General features: G+C 32.3%; 1 protein-coding gene across 2 annotated transcripts; it reads left to right on the top strand.

The window, feature by feature from the left end:
• Positions 1-4,715: 4,715 nt before the first annotated feature.
• LOC110416233 (Ribonuclease II/R family protein) lies at positions 4,716-10,990 on the top strand. 2 transcript variants are annotated; one of them, XM_021428144.2, is made up of 8 exons: positions 4,716-4,901; positions 5,207-5,326; positions 5,768-6,159; positions 6,675-6,728; positions 6,820-6,888; positions 7,019-9,214; positions 9,788-9,859; positions 9,948-10,990. In XM_021428144.2, the coding sequence occupies exons 2-8, from the start codon at positions 5,212-5,214 to the stop codon at positions 10,347-10,349; spliced, it is 3,300 nt and encodes a 1,099-aa protein (XP_021283819.1). In that variant the 5' UTR covers positions 4,716-4,901; positions 5,207-5,211; the 3' UTR covers positions 10,350-10,990. The 2 variants fall into 2 exon arrangements, with proteins under 2 accessions (XP_021283819.1, XP_021283818.1); XM_021428143.2 differs by having other exon boundaries at positions 4,716-5,326.
• The last annotated feature ends 47 nt before the right edge of the window (positions 10,991-11,037 follow it).

Here is an 11,037-nt window from a genome sequence, read left to right as displayed (position 1 = left end):
TAAAGGTAAATTGATACCACAAAATGGTAGTCAACAAGTTGGCTTTAATAGAGGGGAATATAATGTAAGATGTCTAAGTAGCGTAATTCGTTTACTTTTTTTGCATTTAACATGTCAACAATTCGCTAACTTTATTTATTTTACAAAATTAATTCCCTAAGAAACTATGTTTCATAGCAAATACCGGTCGTTGGCGACTGAAATTGCATTTTTTTACCATTATTATTATTATTATTATTATATATTATTTTGACGTGCCAAAGGCTCGATTCAACTCTCTCCACCAGCCAAGACAAGCAGGTTGTTCCCTTTGATTAATATCAATATTAATTAATAATTTATAAATATAGAGAGTGCTTCTTTCTTGGCCTTGGGTACATGAATCTTTGATATATAATGGTTGGTTGGTCTGCCCTTTGGGATTCTGAATCCCACCTTAGTACTGACAACTAAACTAAGATCCATGCCACATGTTTTTGTCCACCCATCACTTGAAATTCAATGTCAATTAGTTTTAGCATGTTTTCTATATTTATTATGATTATTATGAGCTTGTTTGTTTGAATTTTTGAGTGATCACATTATTTTATTGTTGAGAGACATCAGCAACATGACATAGGAGAGTCATTGAATTGCCTTTGGAGCATCCCTCCAACTTGGACGTGACACAATTTTGGGACATTAGTCATTGGTATTTATCCTTTATTTAGACTACTTGTGTGCCAATATTGAAAATTAAAATTAACAAAAAAAAAAACCTTTCATATGAATGAAAATTAAATCACTATACTATATAATTAATAAGTGGTTGATATCATGCCAATCACATTTTCTTATAGTTATTTCATACTTAATACGATCTTTACCAACCAAATGAAATATTCTACAAGATACATCATGTATATTATAATATTAAGTACCCCTTCAAAATTTCTCTTACTTTTGTGTAACATTCCATGTTTGATGTAAAGGACAAGAAAAGAATATAAACGTTTCCTCTCCGGTCCACACAATGAACAATTAGGAACCGTCCACTATGACTTTGGGCAATTATAGGATAAGTGCATGATTTACTTTACAGCAAAGGTGGTAGGGTTTAATATTAACCAAGTGTTAAAGATCGCCTAACAAGACAACTTGGATAACATATTTAAAAGTCTAAAGAAAATGACAATTATATGAAACAATTTAAAGGTTTCGGCTTTCAACATTTCGACTGTCAATTGCACAATATTTATTGCAAGTTGGGTGGCTGACTTTGTTTACAACGACATGCTGTGAGTGTTCCATATATATATATATATTAATGAAATTGTTTATAAATGATTAGAAAGAAAGAGTCCACTTTGCCTGAGTCATGCCCTCAAAACCTAATAATAAATTCGTGGAGTTCACATCATAAGCCAGAACATGTCTCCATGCCCTTTTTCTTCAATTATTGGTAACTAATTAATGTGAAATTAAGATCCTAAAAGATTTTGTTTTAAGTCAACAAAATAAAGATAAAAGGGTGGAGGTGGAATTACACCCTTTTATTCAGTCTTAATATATTTCTAAGTATATTCTTCAAAAAATTATTTTAATTCTAAGTGCAATCTAGTAAACATATATATATATATATATATCTCTTTTGTAATTGCAAACCAAAAAAAAAAAGAGAAAAAAAAGTTAGGAGAAATATTTGTATTTGATTTTTCTTTTGATATTTCTATTTGATATATTGTAAAATATAAGTTGTATTAATAAATTACATATGGTTATAGTATATTATTGACATTAAAGTACAGTTGTTATAATATCGACAATGCTACCAACTTTTTGTCTTTCGACTGGATACGCAACTTGCCTGTCGGGAGCTAGCTTTATCAGTTTATATTACACTGTAAGGCCCAGTCCGGCCCAGCCCAAAGCCTTGTACTTGGGCCTCTTTTCTGGAGACAGGAAGCATCATATTAGCTCTAATGATTATGACATAACGATATTTGCATCAACAATTTAATTTTCTTAGTTTGATCATTGATTGAATACAGAATAATGCAAAGTACAGGAAACAGAAACTGTTGCCCATGTGAAAAATGTTGCAGCGTTGTTTAAGGGTGGGAATCTTAGTCGGGAAGAAAGGAAGCTTATAATCCAACCTCATGAAAAAGCAAGAAAGAAAAAACAGAAGAAACCGTGAAAAGTTTATAAAGTCCTGCTTTTGCCTTGGTTTGACATTCACTAAAGCATGCTACGTACGGCCCGTAACAAAGCAATATTATAATTCATATTTATATATCAAATGTATGTAATTAATTTTCATATTATGAATCAAGTGATATTAAAAAAATTATTTATAAGAAAATTATATTTTTTTATTATAAATCAAACCTTTTTTGTTTTACGTGCATTAAAAAATTATCCAATTGTCACCATCTTTCTTTTTTTCCTTCAAAACATAGTGACGTGTATTTATAGAGAGTTTGGAAGTATTTTTGTCTTAGATTCTTATGTTTAGGAGAATTCATTAGGTTAATAAATAATACTACTAATTACATTGTTACTATTATTTCACAATTTCGAGTCGACGTAAAATATTTTTGAAAAAACATTTTTAAGATTTATACTTGTTTGAAAAATAAAAAAAAATTATTTCAAATGTAAAACATTTTCGAATCAAAAGAAAAAATATCCACGGATCACGTAAAATATGTTATGCCTCACATAAAATGTCTTATGATTTTGTAAGGAAAAATTGCTGTTATATTAAACTTAGCATAATAAATTTGAAAAATATTAATATTTAAAATTAACAAGTTTTTAACTTAGATTATTAATATTTAAAATTTTCAATATTATTAAAATTAAAAATAATTAATGAAATCATTCAATGCAATTAATCTTTTTATTTATAATTTGAATAAATCTGTCCAATTATTATAACAAAAATATTTTGATGATCGTCTTTTAATAAATACATATTTATAAATATAAATTTTGAATATTTTATATAATTGATAAATATTAGTATTTTTATAATATTATAGTGAAAAAAATGAAGAGATGGAATTTTTTTTAAATTAGAGCCTATTGATTAAATGCTTTAAAAAATATCATTAGTGAATTTTCTCATTTTCATTTCTATTCTTAATTCTAATGTGAAAACCCAATAACATATTTGTTTTGTAATCAATCCTTATTTATAATTTTAATAATGATCCAAACAATAAAAAATAATTTTGACAGTTTATCCAAATAATAAAAAATATTAAATTTTTTTATAAAATATTTTATATAAAAAAAATTTAATAAGTTATTTTTCAATTATCAATCTAATCGTTAATAATATCTTTATATAAAACTAAAAAAAATTTAAGAAAAGGAAAAAAAAAACAAAACAAATATCATCATTTACTTTGGTGGTGTCAAGTGATTTTATTCTTAGCTTTAAGATTTTGAGTGTAAATTTAAAATTTAAGATGCTAATAAGTAATAAAAATCAGTTGAAATTTTGTTGGAAAAAACTTAGGGAAGTGAAGTGAATACTCCTTAGTTATCTTGCAAAACAATGTTGGGAGCGGATGTGATTGACTTTTCCTACACTCTATCCATCACGTGGATAAAGATAGTATTTAATTTTACTTGTACTTTTTGGCTTTGGAATAATTGAATATTCTTTGCTTCTTTTAATTGCACATTTTCTTACTCATCGTCACACGTTACGTATGAAGTTGAATTTGTAAACTAAATTTGATGAGATTAAATTCAAAAAATTGCAAGTAAAAGTAGAAATAAACATCCAGTATAAAATTTAAAAGAAAATTTTAAATTATTTTAAAAAATTTTAATATTTTTATTATATTTAATTAAGTTTTTATATTTTTATTTTAAACTAAATCAATTTTTATATTTTTATTTGAAATCAAATAAATTTTTATAATTAATAATTAATTTAATTAAAATATTAATTTTTATTGTATATTACGTGATGTTGACGTGCCATGCTAATATATTATAATTGATGATGATGTGGTATATCAATAATTTATAATTGATGACGACTTAATATACTTATTGATAATATGATTATATGATATTTGTCATTTTATATATAAATATTATTTCAGTGTCATATGAATATAATATAATTATTAATATTTTATTTAATAATAATTAATTATTATTTATAAATTTTATTTGACTTAAAATAAAAAAATAAAACTTGATTTGATGTAATAAAAAGATAACAGTTTATATGATTTTTCTTGAAAAAACGTAACTTTTAACTTTTTTTCATCATAAAATGGTTGTTATAATTTCAAAGTATTTCCCATATTATTAGGAAAAAATAAAATATTTAAATGAATTAAGTAAATCATAATGCACAACAAAAGATTAAAAGAGTGTAAACAATTTTACATGTCACCTATCTAATATTTTAATTTTGTTAGTAATCCTAAAAGTCGAATCTCAACTTTATGTTGCATTAATGCGATTAGACCCACCATTATGTTATGGCATTATTGGAACCTATCTTATATTTGCCAAAAATCAAGCGACCTAACCTTAATTTGTTAAAGCTTCTTTTTCCATTGTTAAACAATAACAAATAAATTAGTAGTAATTAATTAATTAAATCCTAGCGACTAAAACCCACTCGTGATCGGACACGCGTCACAAGATCTAGCATTCCGAGCTCCTCACCCAACTCCACTCTCTCCTCCCCCTAACCATGAGAAATTGAGGACAGGAAAAAAGAAAGAAAAGGCAAGAAACTGAGAGAGGGAAAGGGAAAGAAAAGGAAAAGAAAGTGAAAGAAAAGGAGAAGAAAGGAACAAAAGAGAAAAAGAAAAGGGGGAGGAAAGAGGGAAGACAAAGGAATCGATAGTCGGCGCCCCATGTTTCCGCCGACCAATCTTCACGTCATTATCTCTTTCACCTCCACTCTCTCTCTCTCTAAAAAAACCAAAATTTTCTCTCTCTAGAGACTTTCTTATAAAACCCTAACCCTTCTTTTTCCCTCTGGTTTTTCCCCTTTTTCCCTAGTTTTTCATTTCAATCCTTTAATTTGTTTTATTTTTTGGGTTAGGTTCCTTCCGTAATATTTTTTAACTCATCGGAAGTTGCCCGAGTTTTTATATGATCTAGGGATTTAGTTCTGTTTCGTTTTGTTAAGTTTTTTTCGGTTTTAATTTGATTTTTTTTTGGTTATTTAATTTTTATAAAGAAATTATGAGGGGTGGAAGCGGCGTTGCGGAGCAATCTGTGATTGTTGAGAGGGTGGAGGATGCTGATAAGGAGAAGAAGAAGAAACGCCGATCTAATCGTCGATCCAAACATAACTCAGGTATTTTCTTTCATTATGGATACTGAATTTTTCTTATAGAAACCTTATTTTGTAGATTCAAGCTGAATTTTTCAGTGTTTTTACTTGATATTTATATAATTTAGTGAGTTTTGTTTTTTTTAAACTGGGTATTTCAAGAATTACAGTGATTTTTCTGTGCTATTACTGGGTATTGCAAGAATTACAGTGATTTTTCTGTGCTATTACTAGGTATTTAAAGATTCTAGTGATTTTTTTTTTTGCTTGGGTATTTCTGAATTATGGTGAATTCTGTTTATTTTTTTACTGTCTATTTCTAGAAGTATAGTGAATTTTGTTTATGCTGTTGTGGTTTTCATTATTGCATGGTTAATTTGATTTAAGTGAGATCAGTGAACTGGGATTTTGGTTATGGTTCCCTGAGTTTTTTTTTTTTTGGTGGGGATTTATTTTGTAATCCAGTGAATGAAGCACGTGTGGAATCATCGGATAGCTTGAAAAATGGAGACAAAACAAAAAGTTTGACACAACCTATGAGTTGTCCTTCTTCATCGAAACAACAAGGATTGGAGACTGCTTTGAATGAGCAGACTCCCGGTAGAGCATCTGATGTTGCTTTTAGTTCCATGCCTACGATGCATATAAATGAACAAGTTGGCTCTGGTTGTGGTGATGCTGATGATGATGTTGGTGGAAGAACTTTTAGAAAGTCGTGTCCTGAACCAATTTCCTCGGCAGGATCATCTAAAGTGTGCATAGATGGTTTTTTTCCTTTCCACCAGGTTGAGGGTTTTGCTCGAAAGAAGTTGTTCACTCCATATTGGCCTATAGAGGCTGTAAACGAGGCATTAGAGGTTTGTTTGAAAATGGCTCCTATAATCTATTCCCTTTTATACCATCTGATTGTTAATAAAAATTAAAAATAGTTTTTTATTAATCAATATTCTTTGTTCTACAAGACTAAAACAACCTATAAGAAAGTGATGCGTTCTAAAAGTTAGAGAACTTGTATTGAAATTAATTAGTTTAACAAAACAGCGCTTAAAGTCCCCAAGGGGACACCCTAGGGTAGAACTTGAGTTTTCAACTATGAAGTTTTAAGTTCGAATCTTGGGATGGGAGAGCTACCTGCTATTTCTTAACCCAAGATCATATTCATATGTATTTATATATATGTGCGTGTGTGTATAAAATTGCACAATTAAGCTTGAGTAGAAAATAATTAATAAAAACTAGTGATCGATATATGTATTCAATTCTCTGTAGTTTGTATTGGTTTTTGGATGCATATATATGGTCTATCTGGGAGGTTCACAAGTTTTGTTTGTGTGCATGTTTCTTGATCACATGTTCTTTAACCCTTTTGCAGAAAGGGAAAGCTTTTAAAGCATTGTTTCGTGTAAATGCTCACAATCGACTTGAGGTTTGTGATAGCTAAACTTCATTTTGTTTTATGACGTTGTGTACATGATTAATTTTGCATGCTAACATGGAAGAATGTTTTATACTGCTAGGCATATTGCAAAATTGATGGGGTACCTACAGATGTTCTCATCAGTGGAGTTTCTTCACAGAATAGAGCTGTATGAAATTCTTTGGGCTTGTGTTCTTTATGTTAATTGTCAACTCTGATGTACTTTGACATGTAGTTTAGCCTACTAGTTTATACGGGATGGGTCTAATAATTGCCAATCTATTTATTCTGTCTCATAGGTTGAGGGAGATATTGTGGTTATTAAGGTTGATCCTTTGGGATTGTGGACAAAGATGAAAGGGTCAACTGGGTCCTCAAACAATTCTGCACAGGTAGAAGATTGTAATTTAGTCCAAGAAGTCGATGGACTGGCTGGTAATAGCTACAAGGGTAAAGGTAAGGAAGATGCAGATTGTGAGTATGCTCATTGTAAAAGTGGAGTAATCCTTGAGAAAGGTTTTTATGATGAGGCAGGAATGACTAGGACGGCAGCATTCAATAATGTTAATGGGCATTTCCAATCTAGTTCAGATTCATCGCATATGGGTTTTTTTCCTGGGCAGAATGAAGGTATGAATTCAGTGGATAGGTTGGCTGCCATGACTAGTCAATTTTCCCTGAAACGACCAACTGGGAGGGTTGTAGCAATTGTTGAGAAGTCTCCTCGACGAGATGCTATCGTTGGTTTTCTTAATGTTAAGCAGTGGTTTTCTTATCAAGAACTTTATAGAAAAGATGCAAAGAAAAATTCGGCAAATTTTGACCATGAGTATGTTACATTGACCCCAACTGATCCAAGATTTCCCAAAATGATTGTTTATGTGAGGGGCTTACCTGACTGCATAAAGAAAAGGTTGGAAGATGGTGATGAAACAATTGAGATGGAGTTGGTAGCTGCTCAAATTGAAGATTGGAGTGCAGAAAGTCCTTTTCCACAAGCTAGTGTCTCTCATTCTTTTGGACGGGGTGGTGAGCTGGAACCACAGATCAGTGCGATCTTATATCAAAATGCAATCCCGTGTACTGATTTTCCTCCTCAAGTGCTTTCTCGTCTTCCAAATATCCCTTGGGAAATCCCAATGGAGGAATTTCAAAGTAGAAAAGACCTTAGAGACTTGTGTGTGTTTACTATTGACCCATCCACTGCATCTGATCTTGATGATGCTTTATCTGTTGAAAGGTTATCAAATGGCTCTTTAAGAGTTGGTGTACACATTGCAGATGTGTCATACTTTGTGCTGCCAAACACTGCCTTAGACAAGGAAGCTCAGATTCGATCAACCAGTGTGTACATGTTGCAGAGGAAGATACAAATGTTGCCATCATTGCTTTCAGAAAAGCTGTGTTCGCTTAATCCTGGAGTAGATAGGCTTGCATTTTCTATATTCTGGGACTTAAACAGCATGGGGGATGTTTTGGATCGTTGGATTGGCCGTACAGTTATAAGGTCTTGTTGTAAGCTTTCATATCAGCATGCTCAAGACATAATTGAAGGGACAATTGATGTGGAGAAATTTAATACTTTAGAAGGTTATCCCCGGTTGTATGGCCAATTTGAATGGACTGATGTTGTTAGATCTGTTAAATGTCTTCATGAAATTTCAAAAACTTTGAGGGGGAAAAGATTTAATGATGGTGCTCTACAGCTTGAAAGCTCCAAAGTTGTTTACTTATTTGATGAATGTGGAGTTCCATATGATAGCAGGCTAAGTGAGAGGATGGATTCAAATTTTCTCATTGAAGAGTTCATGCTTTTGGCAAATATGACAGCTGCAGAAGTAATATCGAGAGCTTTTCCAGATAGTGCATTATTGCGGAGGCATCCTGAACCTAATATGAGAAAGCTCAAAGAGTTTGAAGCTTTTTGTCGCAAAAATGGTCTAGCATTAGATACTTCCTCTTCTGGCCAGTTTCGTCAATCCTTGGAGAAAATAAGGGAAAAACTGAGGGATGATTCTGTTCTTTTCGATATTCTCATCTCATATGCTTCAAAACCGATGCAATTGGCTACTTACTTCTGCAGTGGTGAGTTAAAAGATAATTTGAATGATTGGAGTCACTATGCGTTGGCTGTTCCTCTCTATACACATTTTACTTCACCGCTACGTCGGTATCCAGACATTGTGGTACATCGGACATTGGCTGCTGTAATTGAAGCTGAGGAGTTGTATCTAAAGCATAGAGGATTGCTTAAAGGCAACAATGGTGAGGAAGTGTCAAGAAGTTGTTTCACTGGAATTTTTTTTGACAAGGAAGCTGCAGCCTCTCCACAAGGGAAAGAAGCATTATCAATTGCTGCATTGAATCATGGAATTCCTTCCCCTGAACTCCTTGCTGATGTTGCTGCATATAGCAATGAAAGAAAGCTGGCCAGTAGGCATGCTGAGGATGCCTGTGAGAAACTCTCTATGTGGGTTTTGCTGAAGAAAAAAGAGGTATATTTTACATTTCTTGTTTATGTTATGGAAAACTTTTTTTTCTTTAGTGTGACATAGCTATTATGTTTTGTACTATAAGTAGCTACCACTTTTAGATTTATATTTTGGTCCATGTGCTAAACTGTCTTAGCTATGAGACTTCCTCCATGTATTCCAGTTACATTTGTAAACTCTATCTTTACTTGTTATCTTATGCCTTTTGACTTTATCTTCTTAAAATGAAAAAAAGATGCTGCTAAAGTCGTTCTGAGTGTAATTTTCCGAGAAGTTAGATCATTTGTCTTGTATTATCATTGGACATTAGTTTTGCTGTTATAAAACATTTATAAAACATCCTGGGGCCGGTTTCTAATACTTTTGCTTGAACCTTGTAGATGTTAAAACTAATTAGGAGTTTAACATGAAGTATTGAAGGAATTCTAATAGGAGACTACTTGGTGTAGAAAATTAAATTGTGGAACTTTTGTAGTAATTGTTTTTCGTTAATGCTATATCATTTTGTTGGGGTCTGTATGTTTGCATTTTTGGCTGATGCTATATTTTTTGTCCTTTCTATTATTTTTTCCTCAGATTTTTTTGTCTGATGCTAGAGTATTGGGACTGGGGCCAAGATTTATGTCTGTTTATATCCAGAAGCTGGCTGTAAGTGATTTAGTTCTTATTTTCTTAGTTCATTCATTTATATATTTTTTCTTTTGGTTTTTCAATGCTCCTGCTGTTGTGCTTTCAGATTGAGCGAAGAATATACTATGATGAAGTTGAAGGGTTAAATGTAGAATGGCTCGAGTCTACCTCAACGTTGGTGCTTAATTTATCTGGTCACAGACGCGTGTTCAAGAGAGGTGGCCTACAGCATTACATGGCTTTAGGAAATGTTGCATGGGTTGTGAATCCTTACGATCTAAGTGTGGAAACAGGGAGTGTTGATGACTGTGATGCAACATGCATGGGGAATAATGGGGTGGCATTCCCGGATTCAGAGCCAATCTCAAAATCTTGGGTTGATCCTGGAACTTTTCCTCTAACGGTGCATCTGCTTTCAACGATTCCTGTGGCATTAAATGCAATTGGTGGTGATGATGGACCCCTTGAGATTGGAGTGCGCTTATACATGAGTTCATATTTGAAGTAACTCATGTTGTGGAGAAGGCTGTGAGGTATTGCGACTGAATTGAATGACCTCAGGGAGACATAGATAACAGAGCTTTGTATGGAATGAGCAGGTTCTGTTGTAGATAAGAACTTAGTGTATAGTTACTATAGAGGTTATGAAAAGGGGAAAAAAAAAAGAAAAGAAAACCCATGGTTTAGAATTACCGGGTCTTGATTATATGCTTGATGTGTTGACACTGGGACATGTGTTGGGAGGTGTAGATAACGGTGGGGTTCTGGTGGTTGTTTTTCCCTTTTGGTGGCTGTTTTTAACAAAAGCTGCTCTCTTTGGAATTGGCCCTTGTTTTTATCGGCGAGTTCCATCTGATATCTCGGTAGTATCTTTATATTGTTCGACACTGAGCATTGACACTGGGCTTAGGAGTCGATTCTATGTTGTCTTCCTTCGATCTTATCGGACTGCAGCCCAAGAGTTTTTTGAGTTTGGGTGGCTAAATTTAGTTGTTTCAGATTCGTTTTTTTGTTTTTTTTTTTTTCGTTTTACTTTGAGACAGTTGTATTCAGTATGTTACACACTCTATTTTAGATTTGCGTTGAATGACGCGGTGTCTCTCTCCTGGAGGCGAAATAAAGTGCTCATCTAGTTTTTTATTGCTGGTATTCACTGTGTTTATTTCTTTGGTGCTATAGGGAAATATTAGCTAGAA

This window comes from Theobroma umbraticum, unplaced genomic scaffold (genome assembly GCF_002168275.2).
Source record: "Theobroma umbraticum cultivar Fairchild unplaced genomic scaffold, ASM216827v3 scaffold_51.0, whole genome shotgun sequence".
Classification (NCBI taxonomy): Eukaryota; Viridiplantae; Streptophyta; class Magnoliopsida; order Malvales; family Malvaceae; genus Theobroma; species Theobroma umbraticum.
The sequence above is the reverse complement of the archived record's forward strand: the minus strand, read 5'-3'. Positions and strand labels throughout refer to the sequence as shown.

What these genes read in the sequence shown, in the direction of transcription:
- LOC110416233 (XM_021428144.2), top strand. Translation starts at nt 5,212, where the DNA reads ATGAGGGGTGGAAGCGGCGTTGCGGAGCAATCTGTGATTGTTGAGAGG. An exon ending in ATGCTCACAATCGACTTGAG is followed by an intron (nt 6,729 to 6,819) that starts GTTTGTGATAGC and finishes TTATACTGCTAG; the next exon opens with GCATATTGCAAAATTGATGG. An exon ending in TTTATATCCAGAAGCTGGCT is followed by an intron (nt 9,860 to 9,947) that starts GTAAGTGATTTA and finishes TTGTGCTTTCAG; the next exon opens with ATTGAGCGAAGAATATACTA.